We start from the raw sequence: 17,015 nt of genomic DNA, 5'->3' as shown, positions 1-17,015 counted from the left end.
CCATTCTGCCTTTATTACACCTCAGGATGCTCAGGGTGGTTATTGCTGTGTTCTGCCCCCCCCCCCCCCCCCCCACCTTGTTTACCACTTTATTATGACACCACCCCCCACCCCACCTCAGGGTGTTAACTGCTTAACTGTGACCCCCAGGTTTGTTCCAGAGGGCCATCGCCCAGAGTGGTTCAGCCATCTCCAGCTGGTCCGTCAACTACCCGCCCGTTCATGTACACCAACATCCTGGCCAAGAAGGTGGGCTGTAGCTATGGAGACACGGCCGACCTGGTGGACTGCTTGCGGAGGAAGAGCTTCCGTGAGCTGGTGGACCAGGACATCCAACCCGCACGCTATCACATCGCCTTCGGACCCGTGGTGGATGGAGACGTGGTGCCAGATGACCCCGAGATCCTGATGCAGCAGGTCTCAGATCAGAGCCGCTCTGGTCCTGCTGCTAATGTGGCCTACTGGTCCACAGCAGGAGATCCAATATGTCAGCCCTGTTTGGGTTGTACGATACAAACGGCGACGCAATTATTGCGATGGTTTTGAGACATATTGCAATTGTCACGTACTTTGCAATGCATTGAAAGACAGTGGTAACCCTTTAATGTGATATGATCAAAGCTTGGTCTATATTATTTTTAACAATAATTGATGCTTGTTTGATAATGTGAATACTGTAATTAATCAAAACACATACAGCATTTGGCAGACATTCCTGTCCAGATGGATATACATATTCATGAGCATGTCAGAATGTGTGCTTCCTGTGATTCAAACCCCTGACCTTGAGATGAGCCACAGAAGCACAGTAGCACCAAGCCCCCTTTAGCGATATATCGGTATTGTGAAGTCCAGTATTGTGATATCGATTAACAAGCAATACATCGCGCAGCCTTACAGCAGGTTAATTCAGGCTTCAGTGTGCGCTTTGTTCTGCATGTACATGAGTCCTGTGCGCCTGCAGGCACCTCTTGCTATGTTGGCTACCAGCACTGAAGGTTTGCATCATACAACAGATTTCCATATTGCGTTTGCTTTCTGGGTCATTATTTGTAATGCGTATGTGTTATCGATGCACAGACTTGACCAGAGGCACTTTTCATGTGTACAGTAGTGCAGTTTTGCCATATCTGGGTCATTATTTCTAATTTATATGTATCAGCAGTGTAGTTTGTAGTGAAGAGTTAGTGGACTGTGTGCTGCTGGGTCAGATTTCCTGACTGAAATCTTGATTTGTCTTTGTCCTTTATGTGTCATCACGTGATCCCCGTAGGGTGAGTTCCTAAACTACGACATCCTCTTGGGCGTGAACCAGGGGGAGGGGCTTAAGTTTGTGGACGACAGCGAAGGAGAAGACGGAATCTCTGCCGCCTCGTTCGATTACACCATATCCAACTTTGTGGACAACCTTTATGGATACCCAGATGGTCCGTGTCTTTGCCTGTTCTCTAGTTCACAAAGCCAAATGGTTTGTGCCATGTCTTTGCCTGTTGTGTCTTTCTGTGCGAGGAAGGTGTTGAGTGCAATCTGTCTTTAAAACCGTTTATCTCAGCGATACAGTACAATGTTCTCTCTGTCTCTTCCTCTGTCTGCCACTCATTCCCTCTCTCGATCTCTCTCGTTCTGTCACTCTCCCGTGCTGCCCCTCTCACTTTCTCTCTCTCCGTCTGTCTCTCTCCGTCTCTCTCAGGTAAAGACATCCTGCGCGAGACCATAAAGTTCATGTACACGGACTGGGCCGACCGCGATAACGCAGACATGCGCCGCAAGACGCTGCTTGCGCTCTTCACCGACCACCAGTGGGTGGCGCCAGCCGTGGCCACGGCCAAGCTGCACGCCGAGTTCCAGTCGCCCGTCTACTTCTACACCTTCCACCACCACTGCCAGACGGAGGCGCGGCCCGAGTGGGCGGACGCGGCGCACGGGGACGAAATCCCCTACGTCTTCGGCGTCCCCATGGTGGGAGCCACCGACCTCTTCCCGTGCAACTTCTCCAAGAATGACGTCATGCTCAGTGCTGTGGTCATGACCTACTGGACCAACTTTGCAAAGAGCGGGTGAGCGTGCCCCTCCCTCCCATGTGGGGGTGTGGCCTCCAGCCCTAATGGTGACATGCTCAGGTCTCCAAAAGGGAGTAGCGTGCCAATCAGATTTGGTCTTCAGCTTTGCCAGAGCCGGTTTGGGTTTTTGGTCCCAGCAGCAGGATTAAACTGTTTGGCAAGAATCACTGCATGCTCCTATCAGAACAGAAAAAATCTGTGTAAACCTTTATCTGTACCAAATATTGGGTACAGTCAAATACCACTTTTGGTGTAAACAAAGTTAGTTTTACTTTACATGGTAAGCGACTGTTGGACTTTGTATATCCTGGAAACGCAGGATTCATAAGAGTCTTGCAGAGACTCCATGTAAACGCATGTGGGCATCTGTGGATGTCCGTGTTGTCTTTGCTTTACACAGCTCTGTCTGCGGATGTTTGCTCACTGTGCATTCTTGATTGCTTTTCCTGGCAGTGACCCGAACATCCCCGTGCCCCAGGACACCAAGTTCATCCACACCAAGCCCAACCGCTTCGAAGAGGTCATCTGGCCCAAGTTCAGCTCCAAGGACAAGCAGTACCTGCACGTGGGCCTGAAGCCGCGCGTGCGTGACAACTACCGGGCCAACAAGGTGGCCTTCTGGCTGGAGCTCGTGCCCCGCATACACTCCATAGGTGAGATCCCCGCCCCCACCACCCGCCTGCCCCCCGGCGGGGGTCACCGCACCGGCTGGAAGAACCCGGGGCCGGGCTCGGGCACCCGCTCCACACGCCACCCCGGTGATCTCCACCTACCCACCCGACCCAGAGCCGGAGGGCTCGGAGCGGCCGCGAGTGTCTCCGTTCCCGGACGCCACGCGGGACTACTCGACAGAGCTGAGTGTGACGGTGGCGGTGGGCGCCTCGCTCCTCTTCCTCAACGTGCTGGCCTTCGCCGCGCTCTACTACAAACGCGACAAACGCCACGAGCTGCTCCAGCGCCGACACCGCCGCCTGTCACCCCAGAGAGGCGCCGGCCCCGCCTCCGGGATTGTGGGAGCTCCGCCCCACAACGACCTGGCCCTCAGCCAGGAGGAGGAGCTCATGTCCCTGCAGATGAAGCAGCAGAGGGTGGAGTTGGACCACGGCACGCCCCTGACTCCGCGCGGCCTCCACAGCGACCTGGAGCCGCTTCGCCCGCCCGTGTGCCCGCCGGACTACACCCTGGCACTGAGGCGGGCTCCCGAAGACGTGCCCCTCATGACGGCCAACACCTTGTCCATGATCCCCAGCACCATCACGGGCATGCAGCCCCTCCACGCCTTCAACACCTACCCCCCCGCCCCCGCGCCTGGGTCCAGCCATAGCAACAGTGCCCTGCCCTACCAGCACTCCACCACCCGCGTATAGTAGCGCCCCCCCGGAGGGGACCAGGCTCCACGCGACCCTCTGGACACAGACTTCCAGCACCTGGGCCAGTGCTCTTCAGAGATACTGTCCAACACACTGCTCATGCCTTCTAACCTCTGACCCCTGACCCTTAGCACTCCTCTCCTACTCCTCCTCTTCCTCAGCTGCAGAGGGGAAGAGTTATATGCTGAGAAACTGAGGATCAACTCAGACGGCCATCTTGCTCTGGCCCTCTTCTCTGTGCTGGTCATTTCACGTCCTGCTTCGGTTCTCTGTGCTCCTTCTTTATTCTCACTTCTCTCCACCTCCTCCCTCCCCATCATCTCCTCCGCCACGTCGTTCAGATTTTAGCGCCAACTACAGAACTCTGTTTTTGCTCTATGTTGGACACTTTTATAAATAAAAAGTGTAAAATGTATTATTTGAGAACCTTGTAAGGATATGAATGAGAAAAAAAAAACTAAGATTCTAATATCTCGTTTTTACCAGCATTTCTGTGCCAAGTACTGTGATAACTGTCCAATCAGATGTGGAGTCAAGTGGACCGACTTGGAGAGGACCGCCCAAACTAGATCTGATTTGAGGAAGTAGAATCATCAAAAAAGTGCCAAAATGCTCATTCTCTTGGTTCACTCTTTGCTCCTTCAGCTAGAGGAACTGCTGGTGCTGCTGGGGCTGCTTTTGGTTTGGGGCTTTTGTTCTGTTTGGTTCTGCTTGGTTCTGTTTGGCTTTGTTTCGCTTTTGCTCTTGCACTGTCGTGGCTCTCTGCTTATGAGAAGAGATTGAAAATACATGAAAAACGCTGATATAAGAGTATATATATATAGAATTATAACATTTATATCTTGTTTGCTCTCTGGGAAATTTGCATGATTTATTTTTATGGGGAAAATGGACACCAGAAGAGAGATGTTCCATTCCAGCTACGAGAGCTTTTTTCTTCTCATTTTATTATTGCTGTCATTTTTCTGGCAAGCTTTTTCTCTCCATTGCTGTCTCTCTCTCTATCTCTCCCCCTCTCTCTCTCTCTCCCTCTCTGTGTCTCTCTCTCTCTCTTTACACCTTCTATATTTTGCACATTTCATTCAGAGATTGTTTTCGTCTGTAGATACTTAAGCATAACAGGAAAATGCAAACTGATTACAGTCACAATAAAAAGGATGAATAGATTCCTGCTTTTTTCATTTATTGTTGAAGTTGTAAAACAGGCTCTAAACCTTGAGGAAGGACTTATTACCCACCCTCCACCATCCACACCAACTCTGTCTCCATCTGTAATGTATATTCCTCTATATTCCCTGCAGTGGGTCAGGTGAGTAACCCCTGTGCTGTCACAGATGGTACAGATTATATGGAAGCCCCGCCCCCCCTCATGTCTCTCTCTCTCTCTCTCTCTCTCTTCATTTCTCTATATATATATATCTTTGTCTCTTTCCTTCTATCTCTCTCACATTTCATTCCCTCATTGTCTCATGTTTTAAGCCCCCCCCAGGGCTGTTACCCTGTTACCCCCCCCCCCCCCCCCCCCCCCCCCCGAACTGCATGCTGCCCCCTGCTGGTCCTTTTTTTTGCCCTATTTTTCTCCTCCTGCACAACTGGGAGGAGGAGCATACTTGGAAAGGGGAGGAGTCTAAAGGAAGAGGCCACTGGATGTGGGATGAGGAGAACTACAGGCCCCAGCCTGCTTTCACGCTCACGCTAGCACCACCATCGCCCAGACAGGCTGCCCAGTCCTCATTCCAATTGGTGGACTGAACACAGCCAAGACAAGGGATTGGTGGACCGGATGCAGCCGAGACGAGCCATTGGTTGACACCGCAGCCACAGAAGAGGCCCTGCCCCGTAGCTCCTCAGTCTGGTGCTCTGCATTCCCAACATGCACCATCACGCACTCCCATCTCATCACCTTGGTATCTTCGGTTGTCCTGGAAACGCACTCAGCAGGCCAATGGGAACGTTTGAGACTGCTTTCTATCAGAGCGGACTGAACAAGGAAAGATGGTGTGAGGGTTACAAACAGAAAGAAACTAACAAAAAAATAAACAAATACACACGCACACACAAACTGTACATTTTTTTCAAGTTGTAAGAGATTACATGGTTCCCTTGTTTTTCAAGGCATGAGAGATGACATGGTCTTTGTAAATATTCTGTTTGTTGTTTGGTTTGCAGGTGAACGGGTGAATGTACCCTTTGTGACAACAGGTGCAAGTTGCACACACTGGACGCAGCCTGAGATGCATTCGTCCCTGTTAGATGCCATTTGTATTTTCTGGGTTTTTTAAGTTACTCGATGCTTGGCATCCTGCTTTTCTTTGACGGTATATCAAAAGGCAACACCCTCCACCAGTTAATGGGGAAACCAGGGCAGTCAAGTAGAGTGACTCCTGTGGCTATCAGGAAGGCACTACAGCCCAATCACAGTAGCCCAGGGCCATGTGCCAGGCACCCAGCCCAGGGACCCAGCCCAGGAGCCAGGGACCCAGCCCAGGGGCCAGGGACCCAGCAAAGAGGCAGGGTCTCAGCCAGGGCCAGGGGCCCAGTGAGCTATATGTAGTGCTGAGAGCAGAGAGCCAGTCTTCTCTGGCCAAACACAAATGTGCCACCTGACACAAGAGGCGTAGAGAACGAGGTGGTGAATCAGCCACGTCGTTCAGACATTTTACGTTGTGAAGCATTAAGAACTCCTTCTCTGCTTTACATGAAGGAGTGTTATTATACTTCTTAGGAGAGCTTGCCATTTTAAACGCTTCAATGCGGCACCATTGTTCTCAAAGAGGCCTGCTCTTAGAATCATGCTCTTGAGTGTTTTCGTAATCACAATTCTTCAATCCACTAAAAGACACTGTGGGGTAGTGGCGACTCAAACCTGTTCATAAAGATTCAAACTGTTTTAAAGACTGTAAATCGTACCGGAACTGAGGGAGGGGGGCCTTGTCGTCTGGCGTAAGTCTGTATTATATTTGAGAATAGAGAATTTAAACTGTCCATATTTTTCTAAAGAGGGAGGGAGGAGCAGAGAGGTGGTATAGGAACAGCTGACACACATGAAGCACACTCACCACCTCTAATGGTGAAACTCCTGTCTGCTGGTGCCATGAATGTACTGAAAGAGGCTGGAGAAGACATTTACTAAAAGTGCAAATGCTCAAATATTAATTGAGGTTTGACAAATATATATATATATATATATATATATATATATATATATATATATATATATATATAATATATATATATATATATATATATATAAGTATATATATATATATATATATACTTGCACCTGTTGGTTTCATTTTATTTAAGTTTAAAAATTCAAAAGTGTTCAAGATGAGATGACAGCAGTGATGGGTTTGGAAAATGGCAAATTTGGAGAATATTTCTATTTCATATAAAGGCTATTACACACTGTATGTTGTGTATATGAACCGAAGAAAATTAAAAGACATTATTAAACAGGCCAACGTGTCTGTCCTGATCCTGAGGGCTTCATTCCTGACAAAGCTAAATGTTTAGTGTTCATCTCCTCATCACATACAGTCCACATCATTGAACATGAGGTGTTCATTTTATTTTTAATTATATTGTTTATTCATTATTTACAGTAGCAAGACATGCTGAGACAGTTACTTATTTTACAGATGACTAGTTCATGAGGTGCAATATTTGCATCAACCTCTAGATGGCAACAGTCCCACTTCATTCGTGACCTCAAACAAGAAAACTACAGTGACATGGGAAGGCAGAAGGGATAGTTATATAGTCATATACACACACAAACACACACATACACACACACACACACACACACACACACACACACACACAAAGACATACACATTACAAAAGTTATTTGAATTACCTCAACTTCCAATGCAACATGATTTAAAAAAGTAAACACAGCATCATCTAAATGTGATGAACTGACTATACTGGGGACATGGGACTGCAATTATATAGTGAAACTCCTCTGAATTCTGACTTCCTTGGATTCCCAAGCCAGCTGGAATCAAGTCCCACAGCATTCACACAGTGCACCACGAGTTTAAAATAAATGTGTGAACATAGAGTTAAACGTTGCAGTAGAGAGATCAGTATGATTTCTGATGTCCTGAGCAGGCTTGCATGGCTTAGCCTGGATGTCAAATGCATGTGGAGCAGGTTTCTCTGTGTGCTGTACTAACCTGAGCTGTTCTCACCTCAGCTGTTTCCATCTGAGCTGTTCTCAGCTGAGCTGTTCTAACCTCGGCTGTTCTCAACTGTTCTAATCTCGGCTGTTCTCACCAGCTCTCATGCCATCAGGCCTGTAGTGCAGACAGTAGGAGGCTGATATTCCCAGGCATGAAGTCAGCATGAACATGGAGGATCTCACAGAGACAGGAGGCCACCCACAAGAGCGAGACGAGACAGAGATATGTGACAAAGAGAGAAATCAAACGGAGAGATAGAGCTCATAGGAACCCGCATCACGTAGCCAGAGTTTTCCAGAATACATTCTGGATCATGTGCAATGTAGGCCAGCTGGGTTTATTGCATTGTGATTTCCACCATGGTGTGTGTGTGTGTGTGTGTGTGTGTGTGTGTGTGTGTGTGTGTGTGTGTGTGTGTGTGTGTGTGTGTGTGTGTGTGTGTGTGTGTGTGTGTGTGATTGCTTTGTGATTATCAGCTAAACATAAAACTGCTGACTGAAGATCAGAAGCATGCTGAGGCGGTTTGTAGGTCATGACATCCTGACTGGAGTTGGAGATCACAGACTCAATATGTAAAAAAAAAACCACAGGTCAAATATTACCCAGTAAAACATTACCACGTCAAACATTACCATATTGAACACTGACATATACCCATTACTTCATATATTACACAGTATATTAATGGCAGTTACAGTTCAATAGTGGTGGTCTAATGTAAAGTAAAAATAAAGACTGCATTCTCTCTGAAACACAGACACACACATACATAGTCATACAACCACCACCACTACCCCTCTCTCTCTCTCTCTCTCTCTCTCTGTGTATGTGTGTGTGTGTGTGTGTGTGTGTCTGACACACACACGGCGAGACGAAGAGCCCCACTCGTCACAGCGTTTATGCCCGTGACCAGGTGAGGCTGCGCGCGCACGTGCTCCGGTCGTGTCCTACCGGATGTCGCATAGCCTCCGTACGCTGCGGTAGTGATCGCAGCAACAGCGCGTGACCCGTGACACATCCCCGTTATGATGCGCGTGGCTCCACACCGCTGACATACATGCACAGTGGCCGCGTGGACCATTTACTCAGCTGGTGGTGTAATGGAAAAAGCCGTCAGAATTCAGTGGAAGAAACACGAAATTAAAATGTATCCCATTTATATTTAGCACGATCAGTAAATTCAAGGTATGATATTCACAATTCCCAATTAGCGGTAAATGCATATTTTACTGTAGTTCATTATGGTTTAGTCACACCGCTCATGCGTAATGCGTGGTTGTTATAATTGGATAATTTCAATACCCCCCCCCCCTTATCTGACTTCCTGAAAACCGTGAGCTATGTATGAAATTTCAAGAAAACAGTTTGATTAAACGTGTTTGGCATCCACCAATTACCATATGCAGCTGCAGGCAATGGTCTCGTTCGCAAGAAAGGAGACGAGTTATTGTCGCGGGACACCACCGAATTAGATCACCGTTATACAGCCCCACGTGGGCTAAATGCAGTCTGAAGACTCCGCGCACAGTCTGTGCATGTAGACCTTCTCACCGTGCCCTGCACTCCGTGTAAGCCAGGTAGACTGGCACGGGGGTGGAGGTGGGTGGGTGGAGGCTTTGGCACGTGTTCCTCTCCCAGGGGTAACCTCGTGATGAGTAATGTCTTGTCTTTCCAACAGGTATTTACGTTTTCCGGGATTCACGCTGCTTGCTTGGCTATTTTCCGCAGCTCTACAGAGACGCTATATATTTAGGCTGTTCTGAAATATAAAATAAACCACATTTGTGCACTATGCATAGTTATTGGAAAATATGATTTACATGACATTTAAATACATATCTTTTAAAATGTCTTTTAATAATATGAGCTGTAAAGGCAGGAGGAGTTTGAATCCGTTACTGTAATTATAACGGTAGCGCCATCTAATGGAGAAACAGAAACTAGCAACGTGTCGCTCATCTATACACGACGTGTTATTCTTTTTTTATTCCTCTCTACGAATCTTACAATTGAAAGGTTTTTGAACAAACTGCCAATGATATCAGTATATATATATATATATATATATATATATATAAAATAAAACACTCAAAATGCATGTTCCAAATTATGCACAGCAGAGTTTTCATCCTTTCCATATTTATAAAGAACAAAAAAATGGTCATTTGTGAATTTATAAGCATTATCAGGTTATTACAAACTGAAATCAAACAGTTTTCACGTCAAAACTTTATTCCAAGTGGTTACATTTGCACATAGGACCCCTTAGTCGAAAGGAGCTTCTGAACTCTCTCGTCCATTGAATTTGTCAGGTTTTGGATGGTATCTGCTTCTATTGTTTTGCATGAGGACAGAATATCCTCCCAGAGCTGTTGCTTAGATGTGAACTGCCTCCCGCCATCATAGACACTCCCACCATCATAGACACTCCCACCATCATAGACACTCCTTCTGATGATGCTCCAGAGGTTCTCAATGTGGTTGAGGTCAGGGGAGCATGGGGGCCACACCATACGTCTGTCCCCTTTTATGCCCATAGCAGCCAGAGATGCAAATGTGTTTATTGCAGCATGAGACGGTGTATTATCATGCATGAAAATGATCTTGCTGTGGAATGCACGGTTCTTCTTCTTGAACCATGGCAGGAAGTGCTGTTTGAGAAACTCCACATACGTTATGGAGGTCATCTTTACCCCTTCAGGGATCCTAAAGGTGCCGACAATCTCTCTCCTCATGATTCCAGCCCAAAACATTACTCCACTTCCTCCTTGTTTGCATGGGGGTGTCCATTAACCAGCCATCCTCCACTCCATACCTCCTCCACTCCATCCATCTGGACCATCGAGCGTTGCACGGCACTCATCAGTGAACAAAACAGTTTTGAAGTCATTCTTCATGTATTGTTTGGACCACTGCAGTCAACACATCCTTTTTCTTTCCCATTTTGGCTTACCTTCTTAAGTAGTCTTGCCTTTAATTGGACACACCTGCCAAACTAATTAGCACAGGTGTCTGCAATTGCTTTCCGTGATATAAAGAGCCCTGACACACATCACCATCAATGGGTTTTCCCCTCCCCACCCACCCACCCACCCACACCCACACCCACACCCACACCCACACCCACACACACACACATCCCTTTATACCAGTTCTCTGGTATAATCCTCCCTGGTATATACAACCCTCCCTTACCCTCCATGGAAGCTCAGTTGTTTATGGCGTGTCTGAATTAAGTCCAACTCTCCTCTGGTTACCTTGGGTTACTTCCCATAAAGGTCTGTGAGGTTCTCCCTGGGCCTTATTCTATAGAGACATTAGATCCTCAAATATAGATTGACCATCAAATAAATACATTTCCAACACAAATGCAAATGTTTTGTTTGTTGATTATCACATAATTTTGCTGGTATGATGTAGACATTATTATTTCTACCATAGATCAGCCTCCACTATAGAAGCAGAGAGACAGAGTGTAAGAACTGTGGGTCACATCAGTGATAAGGTGAGCCCTCTTGCACCATAAAACCATAGACTAATACAACCATAGACTAAACAACCATAGAGTAATTCAACCATAAACGAATACAACCACAGACTAATACAACCATAGTCTATACAGTGACTGGTGGAATGCAGTTAGCTCAATGACCCCAAACCACACATGACTAAATTCAAATTACATTTCATTAGGCACACAGTTGTGGTAGAAGATCTGGGGGTTCTTTTCCACATCCATCCGAACCTGGAGAAACGTCTCCAGGGTCTTGAGGACCTCAGCCACATCATTGTTGGCCCTGCAGTTCAGACCATGTGCACCAAAGATGCTGAATTGGTAGTGACCCAGGTGGAGGGTGTTGTTTGAACTGCCCAGACGGTCGGTCACCACGTAGGCGATGGTGCAGGTGTAGTTGTTGATGGAGGGGGTCTATGTGCTACACACAGGGTTCACAGTTGAACTCCCTTACCTGAGGGACCACAATGTTGAGGTCGTAGGTCATCAGGGTTCATTTGGCCCCTCTTGTACTGGACCTTGACAGCAAAGTCCTCCAAGATTCTTGAGGTGGTTCGTTGTACCCGACTGTGGAAAGCACCTCATGTTACTGTAGAGCTGACGTTAACTAGATAGATAGATAGATAGATAGATAGATAGATAGATAGATAGATAGATAGATAGATAGATCATGACAAAGAGGGAAATACAAGAGGTAAAACGTGACCTTCACATGTTCCCCTGAGCCTGTTTGCTTTAATTGCTATTGAACAGTGCTTAAAAATGCAATTTTACTATCAATAATGCTAATAACCAATGAGACATTGCAGAGGGGAATTGGAGTGAGGATGGTGTGGTGTTGATAGAGAGACTCGTTCATCCTGTCCGAGCTTATTAGCTCCACCAGGCTAGCATTTTCATTCTCATTTGTGTTTCTGCTAGATTAGATTATAGCCCTGCTACATGAAAGGCACCTTTGAGAAATGTCAAAGTAACCAAGTGATCTTACTCACCCTGACGGCTCTACATTCAGGGAGGGACCGAATCCATATTCAACTGTCATTACATGTGAATTAAGTCCTAGGCCAAGCAAAAATGATGATCATCCTGCCCAGCTTCAGTCTGTCATGTTCACCTCCATAGACGTGTAGCATGTTTGCTGACGTTTGATTGATCTCGGACAATGAAAGCACATTTGGTGCACAACCTGAAACAGCCCCTGAGAGAATGATCTGCCCCGTGGCACCGCCAGCACTCACACGGCTCACAGGTCAGATCTGCTCTAGTGCAAGTCTGGACTGCCAGGCTTGGGTTCCTGGGGAACACCAGCTCAACTGTGGCTTACGCATCCAGGGCTGGTCCACGCTGGTCTCCTCGGCCGACGTGTTGAAGGTGTGGGAGAGTAGAGGGCACCTGCGTGTCTCACCCAGGGTGACGCAGCTGCGGCTGCTGACAGATCCTCGTGTGCTGGAGGTTCAGTAGCTCCAGGATGGAGTCCTTGCACCTCACCACACGGTTGAAGTCCTGCTCCACCTGTGCCTCAGCCAGGAACAGTAGCAGTGTCAGAAGATCCTCCTCAGCTTCACCTCCTGTAGGTCTATGTGCTCATCTCACCTGTCCATCACCTGTACCAGGTATAAAGTGTTATTGATTTATGATTCAGACATGACCTGAGCCAGTTTATTAAGTAAATAGACAGCTGTTTACTTAATAAAACCAAGAAAGTACCACTGGTGTTTGGGTAAGCTACTGTATCTAAATTCTGTGTTTATAAAGCCATTTAACAGTGTAAAGTAAAAATCCTGGATTAATACATTATCAGCTTTGTGTTACCTAAGCATGTGTCTTATAGGACAGATAATGTGGATTATGGTGATTATTTAATTTATTTGTAAAAACAAAGTTTCAAGGAAGATAAGACACAAGGAGGATAATTTTATTTGCACAAAATACAACGCCTCAACGTACAATTCCTCCATCATTCTCACCGCAATTTAAAGACGCAGCCTTCACACTGGACTGAGCAAGCACTTTCCTCCAGTGATATCTGCAGATGTCACTGAGCCATTGTGAGCACAGGCAAATGGCAGCTATTCAGTTTTACGTTATGCAGAATTCATTAGTGATAAAGAAGACAAGTAAATGAGGACCAGAGTGAAGGGAATAAAGGACTTTAATTTTGTACAATAGTAAATGGAATTTTATTATCAACATATTATCAGACATAAAGCAACTCAGGAATTTCACTGGTTTTATATGTCACAGAACAAAAGCCCCACACCCACTTGATTACACGTCTCAAATGAAGCCATTCACTTGACATGCAAAAGAGACCAGAAATGTGACTCTTAAGCCATCGTCCACATGAACATTTCAAAAACAAACATGTTAATGCAAGAAAACAAACATGTTGCTTTTAAGATTTCTAACCCAAATTGCCATAAACTTTTACTTATATGTGTGTCTAACAAACCCACAAAACCGGTTAAAGTTAATAAATACCAAAAATCACTTTTCCCCAATCCCTGATTAAACGAGAGAGAAGGATACGTCCCTTCAGATGGTGTGGTGCAGGTAGAGGGGCAGTGGAGAGGGCGAGACGCAGTTGTCATAAAAGATCTGAAGGTTCTGGTCCACATCCATGCGGGTCTTCAGGAAGTTCTCCAGATCCTGCACTGGAAGCTCACGGACGTCGTTGCTCTCCTTGGCGTTCTTGGCCATGGCCCCCTGGCTGGGGAAACGTATGCGCACGTCGTGCGGTGCGTTGCGATCGTAGTCGGTGCAGCAGTACGCCGACCACACTTCCTCAGGAATGGCCACCCGGTCCTGGTTGTGGCGGCGGATCATGTGACCTGCCGTGGTCACTCCGGTGACGATGTAGGTGGTGCCACGGCAGTAGTTGTTCAGACGCACTCTGATGTGCTCCAAGTAGCTACGCCACGGGCCACGGTTGAACTCCCGCATCTCCGGCACCACGTTGGTGAGGGTGTAAGTTGCGGCGCGGTCGTGCGGGTCGGACTGGTGCTGGTCCGGGTTCAGCTGGCCTCTCTCGTACAGGACCACATCAGTGTAGTCGTCCAGGATGGCTTGGCTGTCCTCAAACTTCTTGTGCAGGTAGCCAGTAGGGAACGTAAGCATATTCCCATCGCCGTCCGTCTCTGCAAGCTGCAAAATTGCGAAAAGACAAAATACGAGAACCACAACAAAATTAAAGAAGCTTCACCGCTCCGCCCTCTACCTCACAGAACCGTTTGAGTCAGACAGATGTTTGAAAGTTCATTTGCACAATAGGTTCAAATTTATTTAGCTGTTAAATATGCCAAGACTGAGCAGAGACGTTTCTACCTGAGGTTCGTACATCCAGGGGTAATCAACTCTACGGTCGCCCTCTGTCTTCTTGAAGGTGTACGCGGAGTACACGGGGACGCGCTTGTCGGGGTCGTACAGCGTGACGTAGCGCGGCCTGTTGGCGTAACGCTGGCAGATCTTCCTCAGGTGGGTCTCGATGATGCCATGGGGAGGAGTTCCCATGTACAACGAGTCCTTACACCTCTCCACATGGTTGAAGTCTTCCACGACCGTCGCCGTGGCGCGGTGAGCGCCCTGCAGCACGCCGAAAACCGTGGCCAAGCTCAGAATGAGATTCATGGCAAACACGCTTGAGGGAATGACAACTGGAGGAACAGCCACCGCCGTTTTCTCTGGACGGCAGCAGAGTGATAAGCCAATCAGTTAAGAGGATCCACCGGTGACGCACCGTAGAGGGCTGGTGTGATGCTTCACAGGCCAAACCTCTAGAACCTTCTCTCAGGTCAGAGGTCTGCTCTGTCCGAACAGTCAGCACATCTGAAACCAGGTAGCCAGAGCAGGACTAAGACGTTGCTTCAAACCGCAGTCTTCACATCGCCCTTGGGGGAAGTCTTCTCATTTTGGGTTGACTCTAGTCTGCATCTGTCTAGCATATGCCTTGAAGGGCTTAAAGTCTAGTCTTTGTGCTATTTTCTTTGAGACTAAAGCAAGGCAGGTTTTTTCATATAACACATTTCATATTAAGTGTGTTCCAGTGTATGGAGGGGTGACTGGGATAAACGATCTTGGGACCTTTTTCAGACATCCGTCATTTTGCCTTTAATTAGATTTCAAGTTTTAGTGTAAAGCCAGTTGGAGTTCATGATCAGTACAGTAGGCAGCTCTGGGCATCATGGTGTGATGATACACAGTCTCTGCGCTGTACAAGCAGGATGGGGTTAGTCCTCCCCCCTCAGTCCCTCCCTCTCCCTTCAGCCCCTCCCTCCTCCATCAGCCCCTCCCACCCACCCCCTCCATTCTCTCACCTCTGTGTTGACTCATGGCTGATAGTGTCATAAAATGTAAAAGAGACCATTGGATTGGGCTCCTTCTGAATGGAGCAGAACAAAGGACTGTCAGTGTAGGACAGAGTGATGGAGATATACGTGGTGTGATGGAGATATACGTGGTGTGATGGAGATATACGTGGTGTGATGGAGATATACATGGTGTGATGGAGATATACATGGTGTGATGGAGATATACATGGTGTGATGGAGATATACGTGGTGTGATGGAGATATACGTGGTGTGATGGAGATATACGTGGTGTGATGGAGATATACGTGGTGTGATGGAGATATACATGGTGTGATGGAGATATACATGGTGTGATGGAGATATACGTGGTGTGATGGAGATATACGTGGTGTGATGGAGATATACGTGGTGTGATGGAGATATACGTGGTGTGATGGAGATATACGTGGTGTGATGGAGATATACATGGTGTGATGGAGATATACGTGGTGTGATGGAGATATACGTGGTGTGATGGAGATATACGTGGTGTGATGGAGATATACGTGGTGTGATGGAGATATACATGGTGTGATGGAGATATATGTGGTGTGATGAAGATATACGTGGTGTGATGGAGATATACGTGGTGTGATGGAGATATACGTGGTGTGATGGAGATATACGTGGTGTGATGGAGATATACGTGGTGTGATGGAGATATACGTGGTGTGATGGAGATATACGTGGTGTGATGGAGATATACATGGTGTGATGGAGATATACGTGGTGTGATGAAGATATACATGGTGTGATGGAGATATACATGGTGTGATGGAGATATACGTGGTGTGATGGAGATATACATGGTGTGATGGAGATATACGTGGTGTGATGGAGATATACGTGGTGTGATGGAGATATACGTGGTGTGATGGAGATATACGTGGTGTGATGGAGATATACATGGTGTGATGGAGATATACATGGTGTGATGGAGATATACGTGGTGTGATGGAGATATACGTGGTGTGATGGAGATATACGTGGTGTGATGGAGATATACGTGGTGTGATGGAGATATACGTGGTGTGATGGAGATATACGTGGTGTGATGGAGATATACGTGGTGTGATGGAGATATACGTGGTGTGATGGAGATATACGTGGTGTGATGGAGATATACATGGTGTGATGGAGATATACGTGGTGTGATGAAGATATACATGGTGTGATGGAGATATACATGGTGTGATGGAGATATACGTGGTGTGATGGAGATATACATGGTGTGATGGAGATATACATGGTGTGATGGAGATATACATGGTGTGATGGAGATATACGTGGTGTGATGGAGATATACGTGGTGTGATGGAGATATACGTGGTGTGATGGAGATATACATGGTGTGATGGAGATATACATGGTGTGATGGAGATATACGTGGTGTGATGGAGATATACGTGGTGTGATGGAGATATACGTGGTGTGATGGAGATATACGTGGTGTGATGGAGATATACATGGTGTGATGGAGATATACGTGGTGTGATGGAGATATACGTGGTGTGATGGAGATATACGTGGTGTG

At 46.9% G+C, this 17,015-nt stretch overlaps 1 protein-coding gene and 1 pseudogene across 1 annotated transcript; one reads left to right on the top strand and one right to left on the bottom strand.

Moving 5' to 3' along the window:
- The first annotated feature begins 150 nt into the window (after window positions 1-150).
- Window positions 151-4,864, top strand: LOC143506560 (neuroligin-2-like; annotated as a pseudogene).
- Window positions 4,865-13,391: 8,527 nt separating this feature from the next.
- Window positions 13,392-14,791, bottom strand: LOC143506561 (endonuclease domain-containing 1 protein-like). Its single transcript, XM_076996350.1, has 2 exons — window positions 14,459-14,791; window positions 13,392-14,278 (listed from the first exon to the last, which is right to left on the bottom strand). The coding sequence occupies exons 1-2, from the start codon at window positions 14,759-14,761 to the stop codon at window positions 13,670-13,672; spliced, it is 912 nt and encodes a 303-aa protein (XP_076852465.1). The 5' UTR covers window positions 14,762-14,791; the 3' UTR covers window positions 13,392-13,669.
- Between the last annotated feature and the right edge of the window lie 2,224 nt (window positions 14,792-17,015).

The sequence above is a fragment of the Brachyhypopomus gauderio genome, unplaced genomic scaffold (genome assembly GCF_052324685.1).
Source record: "Brachyhypopomus gauderio isolate BG-103 unplaced genomic scaffold, BGAUD_0.2 sc477, whole genome shotgun sequence".
NCBI lineage: Eukaryota > Metazoa > Chordata > Actinopteri > Gymnotiformes > Hypopomidae > Brachyhypopomus > Brachyhypopomus gauderio.
This window is presented reverse-complemented; position numbering and strand designations above follow the sequence as displayed.

Excerpts from the sequence above, each read along its gene's own strand:
- LOC143506561 (XM_076996350.1), bottom strand. The coding sequence starts at position 14,761 with ATGAATCTCATTCTGAGCTTGGCCACGGTTTTCGGCGTGCTGCAGGGC. Across the intron at positions 14,279-14,458 it reads CCTGGATGTACGAACCTCAG|CTTGCAGAGACGGACGGCGA; the intron begins GTAGAAACGTCT and ends GCAATTTTGCAG.